The 20,238-nt window shown below is 34.5% G+C and overlaps 1 protein-coding gene across 2 annotated transcripts in view; it reads left to right on the plus strand.

Moving 5' to 3' along the window:
- Nucleotides 1-20,238, plus strand: part of ADGRL3 (adhesion G protein-coupled receptor L3) — an 856,207-nt gene that overhangs the window by 812,169 nt on the left and 23,800 nt on the right. Inside the window, exon 25 of one of the 2 annotated variants that reach the window (XM_072775211.1) lies at nucleotides 18,673-19,731. The exons of the other annotated variant lie outside the window; for it this stretch is intronic. Within the exon in view, the coding sequence (XP_072631312.1) occupies nucleotides 18,673-18,743 (71 nt within the window). The 3' untranslated portion in view covers nucleotides 18,744-19,731. Of the gene's footprint in view, nucleotides 1-18,672; nucleotides 19,732-20,238 lie in introns of those variants that run through there. 2 annotated transcript variants of the gene reach the window in all.

Consider the following 20,238-nt stretch of genomic DNA (forward strand, 5'->3'; position numbering starts at 1 on the left):
CATTATTGTTCTACTCCATCATTTTATGTCTAAAATAACATGGTAGAGGGGAGGCTGTGTGTTTCTGTGTTCGTGCCTATATGTAATTGCATGTATATGTAAAACACATGCATATGTCTAGTAATTGCCTATATGAAAGATCTTAGCAAAGTGGAGTTTTCCTCATTAACATTTATATATAACACACTAGGACTATTTATTAGAGAAATTTAAACTAATTTTTTGAGTATGTAAAAGATCTAATTGTTGAAGTGAGAGATACTGCCCGTCTTCTATTTGTATGTAAAATGAGACATAGTCACATAGATATGGCAAAAAAGTGGAAAATTTAAAAATGCCCAGAAAGTTGCATCATTTTGAATTTTGTAGATAAATGCATTTCTAAAAATAACAGTTATAATTAATTGTTTTATTACAATACTAAAAAGTTTACTGACAGTGAAGAATCTTGTCTCAGTATAATATCTAAAGTCAGCTCACTTTTTTCTACTTACCTGGAATGCTTCATACAGGATTTATTCCCAGTCATGGCATCAGAAAATGTTAGCGTCTTATCCAAAAGTATCAAGAATGTTAACAGGCTCCAAAGATTTTAAGTATAAATTGAAATAAAAGATCTTGTCTATATTGCTGATTGTATGTTGTGTGTTAAGGTCAAAACACACCATGGTATTAAACACAAATTCCCACGTACTTAGATAATCCTTACAATGAACATGATCTTTCAGATAATCGCAATTCTCTAATAAAAGGACATATCTGAATCTTCAAAATAAGATATATATATTTTATATTTCCAAATGGTGAAATCATATCCCAAAACTCCACTATATTTTTATTTCAGTGTTCATGCTTTGCTTATATAAAAGAATAATTATTTTATCTTCAGTATATACTGTCAATTCTACCAGTTAAGTCATAGTCCAGAAATTAAGAGTTATTTTTAAATATCGAAGGAAGAAAGGTAGAGTTAATTAAAATATAAGCCTCTTGTCTTGCATTTTATAGGTCTTAAAGCTAAATGATTTCTCACAGTCTTGGAAATTCCTTAGCACAGTGGTAATTGCCACCATTTCATTGTAACTGATGAAAACAGAATTCTATTAATTCTGTTAATGCCGAAGAACACAATAAGAAGAGATAAAAACTGGAAAAAGAATAGAAACTTTCCTTTTAAGCTCAGTCTTTTTTAAATTTTTACTTTTAAGTATAAAATGCTATTTTTCTATAATCTAAAATTTTAATGTAATTGTTTTATAGTTATAACCTAAATACATAGTTTATGTGGTATATAAATTGCCTAAAAGGTTAAAAATAATAACTAATGTTTGGCTTTAAAATTCAAATTGGAGGGCAGTCCAGGTGGCTTAGCGGTTTAGCACCGCCCTCAGCCCTGGGCGTGATCCTGGAGTCCCACATCAGGCTCCCTGCATGGAGCCTGCTTCTCCCTCTGCCTGTGTCTCTGCCTCTTTCTGTGTGTGTGTCTCTCATGACTAAATAAAGTCTTTAAAAAAAAATTCAAATTAGAGTTCAATCTAAGATTGAGAAGTCAAAACTCATCTAAATCCCTGTGTAAAACACACTAATTCAGTGTAACATTTTAGTCATTTATTTTGAAAAGAGAATATTAACTATCTTATTGTTTTTGTGTTATTAAGAGAGTCAATAAAATAGTTCAGTGTTTCCCAGGCTTGGCTTCAATTAGAATCACCTAGAGCATGTTAAAAAAAAATTAAAAAATAAAAATAAAAAAGAAAGCCCATTCCTCACTCAAAAACAGTTAAATCAGGATCTCTGGGGGTGATGCACAGGTATAAGTTAATTTAAAACTCCACAGGTGATTTAATGTGCAGTTTGGGCTAAGAATTGCAGAGTTAACTGTTTAAAAAATATTGGTTAAGTATTTTCATTAATCATGTTTAAATATACAACTTTGTTTTTAATCAGAAGATATATGAGAGAGAATGAAATAGAAAACTTCTTTCCTCAGATGAGCCTAGTTAATCACCTAATTATGGTTTTCCTCCCAATTTTTAAAGATGGATAGTATATTGTTCACACAAAATTCAACTAGATTCTTAACTGTATCTTTCATTGTTTAATTCATGGAACAAAAATTCTTATTCAAAATATGTGATTTCCTATCACCAGTTTGAGTCCATAAATATTGTAGTAAAAAAGAAGTCAGTTATTAATTTTACATCAGGCAAAAATCACAGACACGTATCGGGAATTGTTTATACAGAACAAAAGCTTCTTCAAGTTTTCTCTGGACATTTGACTATTGTCAGACCACATATCTATGTGGTTTTTGGCACAGCGTCATAGCTATCCAAGAGTCTACTGGATAGAAGAGTCACTTTCACTTGTTAAAGTGAATTGCCTGTAATTCAGAGAGTGCAGCTATCAGTTGATGAAAGGTAGTCTTTTAAAAGTATTATTCAAAATGAATAACAAATAATAACTTGAGTTTCTTCAATATGACTCCCAGCTTGTGTTTAGTTTCTATAGGTTACCCAATTCATATTGTTATTTTTACGTTTTAATAAACAACTAATCTTGATTCCTAGGAGTTTCTCTAAACAGGAAGAGCGTTCAGGACCCCATGGAAGGTAAGAGAGAAACCAATAACAATTCATTAGAGAGAAAAACTACCCCTGTCGGGGTGTCGTACCCTCTAGACTTCTTCAGTGGTTAGCAACCATCCACCGAATTAGTTCATCTAAATCACCTGGCTACTTAACCCATAACTTTCATGGATAGAGTGATGGAGTGTCAAATAAGCTTTTACTCTAGTGACAACTGGCCAAATAGTAACACCTGTTTGGAGAACTGTCTCCAATAGGCTTTATCCAAAATTAGTAAGAAGAATTCCATGATCATCTATGTCTGTTACAATCATGGAAAAGGACCACAGAAAGAAACCATTTATCAATTCATGTGGAATTTATATGTTATCCCTGATACAGAAGTAGTAAATACCAAAATCTGATACTCATATTTTAGGAGAATCTAGAGCCTTGGCTCCTTTTTAAAAAGTGTTATTAATTATTGAAATATAGTTGACATACAATATTATATTAGTTTCAGATGTGCAACATAATGATTTGACAATTCAATACATTTCTCAATGATCACCAGAGTAAGTGTAGACACCATACAACATTAGTACAATATTATCGACTATATTCCTTATGCTGTACTTTTCATCCCCATGACTTGTTTTATAACTGAAAGTTCTACCTCTTAATCCCCTTCATCTATTTTCCCCACCTCCCACCAGAAACTTCTTTGATGACAGCTACTTCAGTTATACAATAATAGAAAATAGTTTACATGGGAAGCAGAAATGTTTTTTGTTTTGTTTTGCTTTTAATTTATTTATTCATGACAGACACACAGAGAGAGGCAGAGACATAGGCAGAGGGAGAAAGCAGACTCCCTGCAGGGAGCCCGATGTGGGACTCCATCCTGCAGCCCCATGATCACACCCTGAGTGGAAGGCAGACACTCAACCACCGAGTTACCCAGGTACTCCCACTTTTAAAAAATATTATTTAGATCATTCATTCCATTTCTTTCACATATTTGCTTTGTATAATCTACTGGGCTGTTTAGAATGATTTTTTTTTCCATTATTTTTCACAAAGCTGTATCTAAGCTCTCCTCTGCTCCGAACAGTCATCGCCTTCAGCCAACCAATCCCTGACCAGTCTCCCTCAGATTGGGGCTAAAGTCCATCCAGTCTCATAGAAATATGGAATCTCTTTTCTCTTTTATAATAGCAATCTCATACTCAGTCTTTTCGTATGTTTAATCTTAATCTTACTCTTTCCCCCTGTCATTTCTGTGTTTTGCAAAGGTCACTTACATATGAACTGAGGTTTCTCTGCTCTATAAATCAGCATCTTCTTCCACTCAACCTTGATATTTATTCATCAGGCAGTCCTTTCTTTTGTTTCCCTTCTTTCTAAGCCATTTTTTTTTAAAGATTTTATTTATTTACTCATGAGAGACACACAGAGAGGCAGAGACACACGCAGAGGTAGAAGCAGGCTCCTTGTAGGGAGCCCGATGTGGGTCTTGCTTCCAGTACCTCGGGATCACACCCTGAGCTGACGGCAGACTCTCAACCACTGAGCCACCCATGGGTCCCTTTTCTTCTTTCTTTCTTTCTTTCTTTCTTTCTTTCTTTCTTTCTTTCTTTCTTTCTTTCTTTCTTCCTTCCTTCCTTCCTTCCTTCCTTCCTTCCCTCCTTCCTTTCTTTCTTTGCTTCTTTCTTCTTTCTTTCTTTCTTCTTCTTTCTTCTTTTTTTTTTTAAAGATTTTAAGCCATTTGTTTCTTTCTGTGCAGTATAAATTCACAGAATTGTGGATCTGAAACATCCCTTGAAGTAAATTATTTCAATCCCTTTACTTCACAGGTAAGTAAACTGAGGACCAAAGAGTATATGCGGTTCAATTGTTGAATATCATAGCTCATTCACACTAGAGCTAATTCTTAGATCAGGATAACCTCAGCAGCTCATTTTTACTACCTTTTTTTCATATTTTCCTGGCTTAGTCTTCATATTGCAATATGTCTGCCTCAGATGTGATCTATTTTTTCTCTTACAAGAGTAATTTTTTTTTTAAGATTTATTTGAGAGAGAGAGATGGGGGGAAGACAGCGCAAACAGTGGGAGACACAGAGGGAGAGAGAGAAACTCAAACAGACTTCCCACTGAGTGCAGAGTGTGATTCCACTCTCTCACAGCCCTGAGATCCTGACCTGAGCCAACACCGAGAGTTGGACACTCAACTGACTGTCCCACCGGGTATCCATCTCACTAGAGTATTTTAAATGATTCTTTAATTTTAAGTAAAAAATCATAATTCACATTTACTTAAGCTAAACAAAAGTATAAATACTTTTTTTTTAGAGATTTTATGTATTTATTTGGTAGAAAGAAAGAGCACAAGCAGGGAGAGGGACAGAGGGAGGGGAGAAGCAGGCTCTCTGAAGAGCAGGGACCCTGATGCAGGATTCGATCCCAGGACCCCTGGGATTACAACCTGAGCCAAAGGCAGATGCTTAACCTACTGAGCAACCCAGGCACCCCTGTAAAATACCTTTAATGGGATTTACTGACTTACCTAATCAGCGAGGGAAAAGGTGAGACAAGGGCTATTTGGAAACCAGAACAATGAATACAAAGACTTTCCCTGTTTCTCATTTCTCTGTTTCTCCTTGTTTTCCCCATGTACCAGTTTGATTTTTTTTTTTTCTACTGAGAGTCAGTTTTTATGGCAGTTGAGTCAGACTTTGAATATAGACGGACTGAATTGAAAGCTTCCTTCTCCCATTTTCTAGTCTTGTGATTTGGAGCATGTTCCCTTCTATCTCAATTCCCTCCTCTATAAAATATGGATAATAATAAAATCTACCAAATAAGGCTATTGGAATCATACAGTTAAAATTGTAAGTCACTAGTGTGCTTAGAACAGTGCCCGACATATAATGAATGCTTAAGAATCTTTCCCTATTCTTATTGTAATAACAGGCCAGTCTCTTTTTATTGACAAAGTCACTTTTGATAGCAGCTTTGGACTTTCAATCAAATTGTTCCAAGGAAATATAAAAAGACTGTGGTCAGAAAAATCCAAGAAAGGATTCAGGTTCACCATGATTGGTTCTTACTCCTTACTCTGGACCTGTTTTTGCCAGTTTCCCCAACTAGGGCAGCAAAGTCCTACCAGATGCTGGTGTGACAAATGCACCTGTGTTAGTGTCAGTTCTTACAAGGCTACAGCTAGCCTGGTCCATCTGAAACATGAAGCTTGTAAACTTCACTCTTTCATAGCTAAGCCATGTCTCATATCCAGCTGACCTCTATCTTTACTCAGTTCCATTTCTATCTCACCAGGGTCATGCTCATCAAAAGCAATTATTAATCTCACAATTCAATAACATTTACAAAGCTGCACATTTCTATTGGTTACAATTATTTCTGTCTTCTCCTTACTAAGCTTTAATTGTAAACATTTGAAAAGCAGAATCAAATATTTAGTTTTCCTCTGGACTCTTCTGAGGTCCTGAGTTTTACTCTGTTTTCAAGTTTTACTTGAAAATTCCAAGTAGAGAAATACTACTACTTTTTCTAAACACTTATGTGTCCTTGAAAAGCTAATTAAATTGGTTTTGATGAAAACTCTTCCTGAAAAAAGGGTAGAAATGAAAATGCTATTAGGTTTAATCCAGGATTAGCAAGAGATAGCCAGAAAAGCTGTTATTCTCACCAAGCCTGAAGGCTTAGAGCTGAGGGATACACTTCACCACAATACATACATCTAAATAAAAGAACAGTTTGTTCGAAAGAATGCTGTCACCAGTTAGTCTTTCAGATAAAGTTGTGAGAATTTTTCCAAACATATGCTTGTACCCAAGTGTTTTTTTGAATATGGATTGCTGATCTTATCTTCCAACACACATACACTAGAAGGAAAAAGAAGCAATGTATATATAATATATTCTATTAATAATATTTTATATATATTCTAGAAAACAACTTATATATAAACTATATATAATAAACAATTTATGTATAGATTTATGTATATAAATGTATTTATATTTTATGTATATATTTATATATATATACATATATATGATTTGTGTGTGTGTATATATACATATACATATATATGTGTGTGTGTGTATATGTATATATATATATATATATATATATATATATATATATTCTAGCAAACAAAACAAATCTTGGCATTTCCTCCCCCAAATTTCACAAAAATTTGAGGAGAAATATGTATGCAACATATTCTGGGATCCTCCACATTCTTGAGTTAAGAAGAGTTAAGAAGATCCAACCTCTCATATAATGCCATAGGGTGTCCAGCTCTACCTAAAGAATGTCAGAAGTGAAAAACAATTACAGTTCTGCCTCTTTTGATCAATGAGACATATGTACGTAAAATTGTGTTTTATTTATCAATGTCTTCAGTTTTATTCTAAGTGGAAGTGGTTAAGATTTTTGTGAATAAATGAAGTAGAAAAAGGGTTACTAAATTTTGATTTTTCTTTTGAAGCATTTCCAGCATTTCCATAGACAAAAATAAAAACTAATTGAGTGGTCTCATTAAAAACATAGCTTGAAGTGTTCCAAATCTGAGACGCTGAGACTTGGACATACATCAGAAGAAATTACTTATTATTTCCAGTAGATTTAATTTAAAACAAGCTACAGGGGAGACCATCATAAGGAAATGATACAAATCTTTAATTAGAATAATTAAAGACTAATTGTGATTTAATTACAGATACAATTAAATTTTGCCAAGTTTAAAAACAAAATTCAGTTGAATGGTAATGCCTTGTTGAAGGTTTGCTAGATTTAAAAGCCTAGATTTTGGATTTGTGGAACTCGATTGCTAAAAAAAAGTGCTAATCTTTTGTGTATAGGCTTTATGTTAGAGCAGTTGCATAATTTAAGGACACTAAAGTTTGTAAGGTGAAAGGATGATCAACCATTTCTCATCATCCTACACAGATGCTAACAACATACAAAATCGACATATACTTTCACTCTTCTTAGAGGAATATCAACTTCAAGAACTAACCAAACTACAGAGGATTAAATCACATTTGGGGCTTATATAGTCTCAAGCCCAAAGTGTTTGAAAATGCTTTTAAGAGAAGAGCACGCTTAAAAGGATTATAACTCTCAAAATACTATTGTAACTAAACATGTTGTGCTACAAATAAATCCTGATGTGACTGTTCCAGAAAATAGGTGCTGTAAAGACCATCCTTTAGCGGGAAAGTATAAGCAGTCTATGTGAATAATAAAACCTTTTTGATTAAATGAGCAGAAGCTCTGATGGCTCCAGAGTTTTAGTATGCTATTCAGCAATTATGTCCCTATTGAAATTTAATTATTCCATTAGATATTTATTTACTACTATATATTAAGTTACAGTATACCATTAGAGTCGGTGGGCTAATAACTACTGCTAGATAGAAACAGCTTAGGCAAATAATTATTTCCAATTATTTCACAAACATTTAACATTATGCCCCAAACAATGCCTTGCCCATAGCAGGTATCCAATAAGTGTTTTGTTTTGTTTTGTTTAAATGAGAGGATGGATGATCTGACCTGCATTTAATTTGGCTGCCATTATCTGATCTCCTTGTAATACACTGTTAGCAATCCACTTAGAACTTTAAACTTGAACTCCAAATTATATTAAGCAGGTTTGAGAAAGAAAAGTAACATAGAAAAATGGAAGAATGTGAAGGATTGCTAGCAAGTAACAGATTTTTTTTTAAACACATCCTGCTGAGGTTATTTTCTCTGCCAAAATCTACCATACCTTGGCAAGAGTGTTTACTGTGTTGAAAACTGAGACACAAAGGACTAGAGATAAAGCCTTTGGATAACTATTTCTATTTTGTAGTTCTTCAAAAGAAAAGAAAAAAGAATGATCTACTGATCTCAAAGGTTAGTGGTTCCCTAGTAAATTGATGTTTATATTACACCTCTTATTTAAAGGGTTTAGAAGAAGTTATCGAGCCTTCAAAATGATCTCTATCATGATGACATTTCCACAGCAACGAAGCATAAGGAAGTTACTCGAAGACTTAGGTCAATGTTTCCCCAAGCTACTCTGATAAACTTCTCTTTTGAGACATTGTGTGTGTGTGTGTGTGTGTGTGTGTGTGTGTGGAGGAGATGGTATGTGTGGGTAGGGGGGCTCTCTTTGGGAGAGAAGAATTTGGGAGAGAAGTAAATTCAGGAAGACTAGATTAAACAAACATTTTTCTTAACTGCAAAATTTACAAAAGCTTTAATATATTAACTAACCTTCATTGTGATCTCCTTTGAGAAAGCATAAACTGAATATTTCTTAGGAGGATAAGTGATAGGATATAAAAGAAAGAAATCAAGTTAGAACGAACATTAGATATCCATTACCAAGTCCATGATCCACTAATTTCTAACCTTCATTGTAGATTAGCAGGATTTCAATTATGCTCTATTTTATAAGTCAAAGGTTGGAGACAACACACTCACTTTTTGGTGAATGAACAATTGATGGTACCTACCCAGTCATCATTGTCCTTCTTGGAGAGGCAGATGGATATTTGCAGTGGATACACAGAGTATGGCCTGCAGTTGTTACTGGAACACAGCCTTACCCACTCCTTTTGCAGCATCCATGGCTGGTTTTTGAGTCACAAGGGGGAGTTGAATAGCTGCAGAAAGACCTTAGAGCTGACAAGCCTAGCATATTTAGGATCTGGCCCTTAAAAAAAAAAAAAAAAAAAGTTTGTCAGCCTCTGCATTTGTGGTTGGGGGTATACTCTTCATGAACCAGAAAGTCAAGCTTCAAATCTTGGCTCACATCTGACTGTAGGCAAGTTACTTAATCCTTCAGTGTCTCAGTTTCCACATCTGCCAAACATGAATAATAATTTTATTCTCCTTCATAGGGTTGTTGTGAAAACTAAACAAGTTAATCTATGAAAAGCACTTAGAACTCATGACACACAGTTGTGCTTCACACACATGTAATGCATACAATTAAACTACTATGACTATACTAATAAAACCCTGATATTCTGGTAAAGTTGCAATGTGCCCCAATAAAAGTCTCTATTACTATGCCCCCCCACCCCCCGCTGCCTTCTTATAGCTAGAGGTGATCAATGAGATGTAGGTAGAAATCAGTGATATTGCTTCTAGGAAGTTTCTTTAAAGGGGGCTGCCTCAGCTGGGCAGTCTGTTCTTCACCCTTCTTACCCTACTTCCTCTTTTTGTTGGAATATAACTATAATGGTTAGAACTCTAGTAGACAACTTGGACCATTGGACCATCTTGAAAAAGAAAGCACTGCACTAAGGATGGCAAAGCAGAGGACTGACGGGGCATAGGTCGCTACTTTATGCCACTCCTGTACGACCTCAAATTGCCCACTTTCAGACCTATTTTTTTTTACCCTGAGCAAAAATAACTGACAACCTTGTTTTAGTCCTTGCTATTTAGACTTCCCTGTTGCCTGCAGCTAACCACACTTCCTAACCCAAAGAACAGTAAGTCACTTAAAGTTATTTTCTTTTTTTGAAAATAATTATGGGAAGTAGGAAGAGGTAATAATAATGCCATTTTCAAAAGGTAATAATAACAAGCAGATTAATAAAATTAGCTGAGGTTTTTTGGAATGTTGGTCCTTGCCTGTCCAAGAAATATTTGGAAATAATGTGGGGTGCTTCTGAAGATGATGATGGAGAGGATGGCAGACATCCCAGGCACAAGCCAGTCATTCCTTTTTTTTTTTTTAAGACATAAAAATGACAGGGCTTTATATTTCAACATTAAACTGCAGCTTTGCAATCAAGGTCTCATCATAGACTGCTGAAGACTGGATTATTCCATTTAATGCTAAACTCTTCATGGATTATGTATTATTATGGGGGAAAATCTCAGCTATCATTTCGCTCCAGCACAGCATGATTTCTCATTACTAGCCCACACTTATCAGAAGAGTTTCCTCTCTAGGTTGTAATCATTATGGAAATGGCAAGGAAGTAGTTAGTCAAAAGATACTAAAGTATGCTTCAATTAAAACCTGATAGCAACACAAATCTTTCTTTTCTTTATTGACTCGTGCATAAAAGCTGTCTATACCAACACTTAACTACTGGGTTAGAAACCAGCCCTAGATAAGGCTCAGCAAGGCCATAATGGCAAACACAGCATGAGGAGGCATTTAACAAATGCTGTAATGTCCCATTAAGGGGCAGAAGGCCACATATGCAATTTAACTTTTCTCTTGATGAGACCACGTCATTCTGCTGGAAGGCTTTCGTAAGATTTAACTCTCTGTTCAAGTAACACAGGACACCCATGGCTAGCACCATATATCACTTACAGATGATAAATACTTATTGACAAAATGTTGCTCACAGAGGCATTTTTAGATGTATCTACATTCTCCATTTTTGTCCACATGCACATCTGTCTGTTACTTAGAATTAAAAGGAGCAAACAGGAAACGTATAACTAGATGTGTCTTAGCAGGTGAAACTTGTTTTAGCAAGTAGTTACAAGGAAAAGCTAGTGACGATTATCAGAGGTAAACACATAAGTATTTAAAAATGACTCAAGGTTTCATTTGATGGGTCCTTAACGAGATGACTGCCAACTGGCAAGGCAAGCTAATGCTTTTCTTGTTTGGAAATGGTCAGACTTCCAAATTATATGAAGGCAGCTGCAGATGTCTTTTTATAAATATTTCTGTATGGAAACAATACAAACTTATAAATCACAACAAATAACTACATAAGCAAACTCCCCAAAGCTAGTGCTGCAAAAATACAAAAAAAACAAAAACAAAAACAAAAACAAAAACATCCGATGGCCTGTACCATCACAATCAGCACCCAAAAATAAGTCCTTACTAGGACCTACAAGGCCCCATGTGAAGGACTCCACACAGTTCCCTCTGCATTCAGCTCCTACTACTTTGCCCTCACCCTGTCCTCTCAAACATGTTTCTTTGTGCTAGTCCTGAAAGACAGAAGATGTGCTCCTGCTGGTGGACCTTGCAATTTCTGTTGCCTCCGCTGTGATGCTCCTCCACAGACAAAGCCCCGTAGTTACTTCACACACCCCCCTCAGGGAGTCCTCTGCTAGCCAACCCATTTAAAACTCTCGCAATCTCCTCCTACTACTGTCTTTGTTTATTTTTTCTTATCATGTAATATTTTCACTTATTTGTCTGGCATATTCTCTGTCTCTTCAGGTCCTATTTTCAAGAGGATGGTGACTTATGTCTGGGTTATTCATTTTTCCCAGTACCTGGAGTAGCACGTGACACAGAGCAGGCACAAAAGAACTATGTGTTGAATGAATGAGCGGATGAATGGATAAGCAATAATAGAAATGTTAAAAATAGCATTTTATAAAATTTGTCACTGGTCTCATTTTGGTAGAACTGTTTCTAAAAACTTTCTGGGAATATGCCAACGTGTATATATTCACAGACATGTATGTGTATGTTTTCATGCATACATGCATAAATATCTATTTTTCACTGACCCACATTTTTATATACAGATTTAATATGTTACTTAAGAGAAACGATTTTCTGCGAATAGCTTTTTTTTGACATTTAAGTGGTCCATAGACAGCTTCCTATGCTATATATATATATATTTCATTCTTTATAACAGTAGGCTTTTCAACCGGATTCAACCTCCAATTTAAGTTAATTCCAGCTTTCTGGTATCTTTTCTACCCATATTCTTTATACTTATGTTAGCATATCTATAGATAACCTAGAATTGCCAAGTCAAAAGCATATGCATTTTTAACTGTAATATTATGGAATATTTTTAACATATACTAAAATAGATCAATATAACCCCTCTCCATATACTTACCATCCACCTTCAAACATTACTAAAAATTATCCAGTGTTGTTTCATTTATATAGCTATCCATCTCCTCCCTTCCTATTTCATTTTGAAGGAATTCATCTTTATGATTTGCATCGCTTTTTATGAAACAAATCATGTCATTTCATCCACACATATTTCAATAGGTATTCCTAAGGGATTATAACTATTTTAACTTAAACATAACTGGGATACCATTTGTACTCCTTAAAATTAAAAATAATTCTTTTTAAATTCTAAAATATCTAGTCAGTGTTTACATTTTTTTTTTTTTTTTTTTTTTTTTAGTGTTTACATTTTCAATCGTCAATTGGTTTATAGTTTGGATCAGGAACCAGATACAGTTCACTCACTGAAACTGATTAGATTTCTTAAGCTTTTTTATTTCTTGGCTGTGTGTGTGTGTGTACACACGTGTGTCTCTTAAAGAAACCATGTTGTCTGCTTTGTGGAGTTCACAACAATCTGGATTTTGCTTGATGCACCACTGTGGCTCTTTGCCAAATTCCTCCATTCTCTGCATATTTTCTACAATAATATAGTTGAATCCAGAGGCTTCAGTAGATTCAGGCAAAATGGTTTTGGCAAGATCATCATAGGAAATGTTTTATTCCATCAGGAAGCAAATAATGTCTGGTTATCTCTCTTTATAGGTATTGGTAGCCACTGATAATCACATCAATATTTATATCAATATGTTTCCAGTCACTTTCATTGCCTGAGGCTAATTTCTCAGTGGATCTCTTAGGAATGATTCATTTTATTTATTTATTTATTTATTTATTTATTTATTTATTTATTTATTTTTAAGATTTTATTTATTCATGAGAGACACAGAAAGAGAGAGAGGAACAGAGACAGAGACAGAAGACACAGGCTGAAGGAGAAGCAGGCTCCATGCAGGGAGCCGGACATGGGACTCGATCCCAGGTCTCCAGGATGACACCCTGGGCTGAAGGTGGCGCTAAACCACTGAGCCACCCAGGCTGCCCAGGAATGATTCATTTTAAACAGTATATGTTGAGTTAATGGATATTCAAAAAAGGCTAATTATGAAAAAATTCACAGATACCTAAAAGACAGTTTGGCTGAAAGAAATCATTGACTCATTTTTGCTTTTGAGTGTATAAAATATGATAAATATGTTATTCCTTTGGCATAAAATGGTGCTATTGAAAATCTGACGACGTTTTGATTTTCTTTTCCTCATAAATAACTTGGTATTTTGCCTTAATGTTCACAGAATATTTTTTTTTCTTTTTCTTCAAATATCTGTAACATTATTAAAATATATCTTCCATATTGGCAATTCTGGGTCAGGTTTTCTAGTATGCATACCTTTCTAATATTGTTTTCATTTAATGATGGTTTTCCTGAATTATGATTTTTAATACTTTTCTGTTTCTTGGCATTGACATTCTTGTTTGGGGACATCTATTATACATATGTTGGAGTTAATTTTCCTTCTATTTCATTTTGTTGGTTTCTTCTTCAGGGATTACTATTATAGATTTACTGGAGCTTGTTTTCCTATTTTTAAACCTGTCTTGCCCTCAAAATTTCTTTTTTTTTTTTCCCTCAAAATTTCTTATTGCTTTTCTCACTTTTGTTTGTTTTTACAATTTTCCTTTTTTCTTTGTATTTATTTTAAGATTGTCTGAGTTTAGTAGCTCACCTGGTTTTTATAATTATTTTTTATTACTCAGTTTATTTTTTCTTTTATTTGTATTTTTTTGAGTTCAGTCATCTTGCTTAAACTTTTAAAATTCTCATCTATATTGTTCTTTTATAACTTCTTTTATTTTATTTCCTTAATTCATTTGAAATTTTTAGTTAATAATTTTCCTTTCTTTTGACCATTTCTGGTGTGCTTTCATGTCTGTAGGAGGTTTTCTGCTTCACATTTGTTACTTCCAAAAACCTTATATGGGTTTCAAGTCAATTACTTTCTGTAGCTTCTTTCCTATGTGAAATTTTAGTTTTCCTGAACTGTTAGAAAGGAGAAGTGAATCAGAATATCTTTTCTTTTCTTTTTTCTTTCTTCTTTTAATATTTCTAAAAATATGTATTTTTTTTTTAATTTTAGAGAGAGAGATAGAACAGTGGGAGAGGCAGAGGGAGAGGGAGAGAGAGAATCTTCAAGCAGACTCCCTGCCAAGTGCAGAGCCAGACTTAGGGCTTGATCATAGAACCCTAAGATTATCATCTGAGGCAAAATCAAGAGCTGGCTGCTGAACCAACTGAGCCACACAGGTGGCCTTAGAGCATTTTTTCTAGCTTCAGAGTTCCAGGGCTCCTTCTTGTTTTAGTGAAGTGCTAAAATATATGGTTTTGTACTTCCTGAATTCTCCTGGTCAAGTCCTTTTCTGGACCTTCTTTTTTTACCTAAATTATCTCTATCTTACTCACGTTGGGTCCTATTTCCAACAATTTCCTCTCATTGTGGAACTTTGTCCAAAATGGAAGTTTTCCACTGGTGAGTTTTGAGTATTTACAAAAACTAGACTGTTCCAGCCTATGAGACCTTACCCTGGAACTCATGTACCAGGAATCAGATTGTACAGAAAGCTTCTCTATGTTCAGCTGCTGTGCTTTCTGGTGACACTGTTGGAATTTTGGGCTCCTTCTTTCAGATTATTCAGATTCCCATTTCCTTCATTCTGGTTACTCCTATAGATGCTATATAATCCAATTTTATGGTTGTTGTTGGTTTATCTCCATCCGCCTATATTTGGAGCCCATGGAGATATGTTGTTGCCATTTTTACTATAATTGCCTATAGTAAAAGGTCTTGTGAGCTCTTGGTTTTGCTATCTTACTATTTATGATGGAATTTTGGAAGATCCAACATTATGACACCACAACCATCTTTTTTTAGTATTTTCTAGAATAGCAGGTATGTAGATTTTTAATCTCAATAGACAGTGGCAAATTTCCCTTAATCATGTCTACTTAATCATACTCTTACAGTTAGTTTATGAGAGTTCATCTTCTGACACCATGACTAACATTAGAGATCATCATTAGTTTTGAGCTTTGTCAGCCTAAGAATGAAAAGTTGTACAACACTGCTTTATGTTGCCTGTCATGAATGAACTAAAGAAGGAAGGGGTAATCTGAGCTCTTTTCATGGTTGTACAAAGCAAATCATGTATGTTCTCCTGTGAAATAATGCTTTATATCCTCTGGATATCTTTCTGACAGGTTGTTTGTATTCATTTATTATTTTACCATATTAAGGAATTAGATTACTCTTTTTCTGTTGACTCCCATTTAAAATTATCTTTACAATATATTTTAATATCTATAAGGACTATGTCTCTCTTGACAGATTTTCTTAATTTTTTTTCCTTTTATCAGATTAAATTGAGGTATATTTTTCATTTTCTAAGGAAATAATTGACTTGTCTGAGGTCATATAATGGGGTGCACAGAAGCAGCATTTGGAATAAAATCTGCTAGCTCCAAAATTTATGTTCTATTTACATAGCTCTTTTTAAAAAATCCAGTTGTTTTTAGTCAGCAAGAAAAGCAAATGTGCACCGTGTTCTGTGTGCAGGATTCTGTGGTAAGTGCTATGGCTACAAAGATAAATTACTTTGTTTCTGGACTTGAGAGCTTATTGCCTAATATCCTATGGTTATCCTTTTTTATTACCAATTTTCCTCCAGAAAATCATGTATAAATCTTTATAAAGCCTTTTAAACCCATAGAAGTAGTCATCTTTAATATCATAAATACATCAGTTGGGCACAGAGACAGTTTCTGAAATAATTTTTGTTTGGATTCATTTTTATGGGAGAAGAATACTTAAAAAGGAATAGAAACAAGGCTTATATTTTAAAAAACAGAATAGGTATAATCTCTTTTACAAAACATTTTGTAAACAGTTTGGAGTTTATACATAAAACTCCTAACTCATGTTCCCCAACTCCCTTTTAAAGATTATTTGATTTATTGGAAAACACGGCTCAAGTTTCAAGTCTTTCCTCCTTATATTAGTTATTTATAGCTACATAAAATACTACCCTGAAATTTAGTGGCTTAAAACAACAATATTTATTATTTCTCCTTTTCAATCCAACAGCGATCCAAGTGTGGCAAGGCTAGGTGTTCTGTTTTCAAGTTGCAGTCAATCAAGATGTCAGCCAAGACCATAGTTATCATAAGGTTCAATTGAGTAACGTTCCACTTCCAAGTTTACTCACTAAGTCGTTGCTCAGTTTTTCACTGACTATTGGTCAGAGGTTGCCCTCAATTCCTTGCCACTTAGACCTCTCTCTCTGGTGCAATCCACAACATGGTGGCTTGCTTCATGAGAGCAAACAGGCAAGAAGACAAGTAAAAGGTGTGCTAGCAATGGCAGTCAGATTTTAGTCTGACTAGTCTTGGTACTACCATCCCATCACCTTTCCTGGATTCAGTTCATTAGATGCAGTCACTAGGTTCATCCCATACATAAGTAGAGGGGAACATAAAAGGACATGAATAACAGGAGGCAGGAATCATTAGAGATCATCTGAGAAGTCTGCCAACAACTATCTGTACCGTTCCTACAACCTTGGCTCATCTCTACAATACAGAGTCATAGATGAAAAGAAACATTTGTAAATTGGGGTGCCTGGGTGGTTTAGTCAACTGAGTGTCTACCTTTGGTGCAGGTCATGGTCTTGGGGTCTTGGGATCAAGCCCTATGTTGGGCTCACTGCCTGGCGGGGAGTCTCTGCTCATGCTGTCTCTTTCAAATAAATAAATAAAATCTTTAAAAAAAAAAACACAGCAAAAGCAACATTTGCAAATCATTATCAACAAAATTAAATCTAGACATGCATAGAATAGAGTTCAGTCAACATTTTCTTTTTACTATTTTTAGTAATTTTTTATTATTGATGAGAGAGAACATTTATTAAACACTGTATGGCTCATGCCAGACTAAATGTTGTTCATGTTTTATCTCAGTATTCACATAAGCACAATCTTAAGAATTAGATGATTCCATTTCCCTTTGTGTTATATTTGAGAATCTAAGTAACTTTGCCCCAAGTCATACAATGAGTAAAAACCAGCTGGCCTATCTCCAACTATCTCCAACTCCATGATTGCCATTACAACATTGTAAACAATCATTTTTATTTTTTTTAAGTCTCTGTTACAATATTGTGAACTGGACGCTCTCTATTTCATTGCTAGTGACTAATTTTGAGACCCAAATTATCTTCCAGGTAAGACTTTTTGGTGTCTAAAAGACAAAATAAAACAAAACAGTTACAAGTGAGTTAAAGTCTACATAAACATCATGCAGTGAGGTTTTGCTGCACAGGAATTTTATAAGCTTGCAGCAGCCATTACCCTGAACTGTGAAAAAACCTGAACAGACACAAACCTTTTGCAAATAATTGTACTGACATTCCTACTTCATTACTTTTAATAGAACTGAATTTGTGGAGCTCATGTGAGGGTACATGAGCACCAGCTTCAGGAGGAAGACATGTCAGATGTCCTTATTCTCAGTTGAATGAAATGCTTTTGGCAGGAGGTCACTTTGCAGCATGAAGGACATATTCACTTAACTAAGGGACCAGCCTTAATTAAAATAATTTTTAAATGGTTTCAGATGATCTTGTGCATCCGGCCTAGCTACAGGTAAAAGAGATTAGATGATAGAAAGTAGTTACATAATGGAGCTTTCTGTGCAAATTTGTCATTAATTCCAATTTATTTCAAGCATCTCCTAGATACCTCACTCTTTTAAACTCAGAGGAGGAATAAAACCTGACACAAGGAGATATGTTGTCAAAGGTTAGTTTTGCATTCAATGAGTAATGAGATTAAGAAAATTTAAAAGCATTTTATTGAAAACCAATTTACTTAATAAAACTAAACAGTTTAACGTAGAACTCAGGCTTCTTTGCCTATCCAAGTGAACTTTGTGACCACAAAACCAGTCCATCATCTGTGCCATGACTCTTCATTAGTCAGTCAAGTCACTTTATTAAGTGAGCATCTATTGAAAATAGGTTGTGTGTCACTGCTATGACCTCACTCTTTCACCTACTGATTGTATATGCTCCACCCAATGGATGGCAATGGAATGGCCATGGAATTTGGGGCATTCAGCTGAGGGGGTAAGTACTTTAGGTACAGAAAGATATAGTTACATGATTTATAGTCACTTTCCTGAATACTTAATTCTTGTTTGCCATATTGGTGTAGGAATGCCTTCCAGAAGTCTTCCAACTTTGCATACTGCTGACTCACCTGGCATCAGGGCACAGAATTTCTGACCCTAAAGCTGAACTGCCATGTGAACTTTTCCTACAGTACCTGGCACCAGACATTTTTGTGATGTGGAGGAGAAATGCATTTTGAAGAGTATGAATGCAGGAATCTCTCGGTGGAAAATTCTCCTAATCAACGAGGTTTAAAATTGCCAGCAGAGGATTTGATTCTTGTACTTTGTTGTGGTTATTATTGTTCTTGATGCTTAGTCAGAATAGAAGCTTTCCCCTGTCAGGGGTATATTCAGTAAGTCACATGTACAATTATAAATATACACTTTAAAAAATAGAATTTATTAGACCCCCTGTGTTTCATAGGGCTCATATCTGTAGCATGCCACAAGTAAGCACATCATTGTGCTTGGTCTCATGTTTGGCATTTGTCAGCATTAGGGAGCATGTCTTAGAACATTTGATGTATCTTGCCCTTTGAGTTCCGAGGCATGGTTTATATTTAAAGAAAAAAAAAATACAAAATACTAACATCAATAAATATACCACACAATGACACTAGCAACAATAATTTGGTTAATGAAAACAGAATTCTTTAATATATTTCTTTACACAAGAATATTTTAAAAGCCCTGAAATTTCATAGCTCACATCTGAGGTTTTTCCTAATTTTGAGGATTTCTAAAAATTAGGAAAAGTCAGTGTCCTTACTAAACTGGCACATCACTAAAATTAAGTCATAAAGCTGAAACATTTCCTGCACTCCAGATATTAAAAACAAATTTCAACCATTTTTAAAATATTGGAAATATCTTTCTGTTCTGTTTACTAAAAACGTTCCAAAATCGTTATTATATAAAGAGCTGTAAGAAAGCATGCAGCCTCGAGGTTTAGGGAACTACTATTATGTAGGTATGTCCAAAAGGAAATTTTTAAAAAGAGTTGTTTATTTGTTTCAGCTTCTGGTATTTTTTAGTTTTTGAAAACTTGTAATTTATGATTTATTTTCTCACTCTAAATAAATATTAAATTTTGCACCTAATTTGTTGTATTGCTCTTTATTTCTTTTTCTTAGAGAAATTAAGCAAACATTTGGCCTTTTCCAAGACCTGGATTTGTTTCTATCTCTTCCTCTTGGAATGATCATTCATTTCACTCTCTCTTATTAGGTGTGTATAAAATGATATTTCAGCATAGTCTTATTTTGCATTTCCCTGCTCACTACTGATGTTATTTGGCCATATGAATTCTTCTTGGAAAAATCTCTTTGACCCTTTTGATCGTTTCTTTTATCTTTCAAAAAGTTTTCATATTGATTTGTGGAGGGTTTTTTATGACATCTCAATATTTGGTTGTTTATGTACATTGTAAGTATTTTTCCATCTTACCACATTTTCCACTTGTTTTTATATGTCTTTTGCTTTATTAACAGTTCTCCGTTGTGATCTAGTCAAATTTGTAAGTCTTCTTATTTATGGTCAACTTTTTAAAAAATGTATTTTTAAGAAACTTTTCCATATCCCTAAATTGAAAAAGTTTTCAGATAGGT

The sequence above is a fragment of the Canis lupus genome, chromosome 14, assembly GCF_048164855.1.
Source record: "Canis lupus baileyi chromosome 14, mCanLup2.hap1, whole genome shotgun sequence".
NCBI lineage: Eukaryota > Metazoa > Chordata > Mammalia > Carnivora > Canidae > Canis > Canis lupus.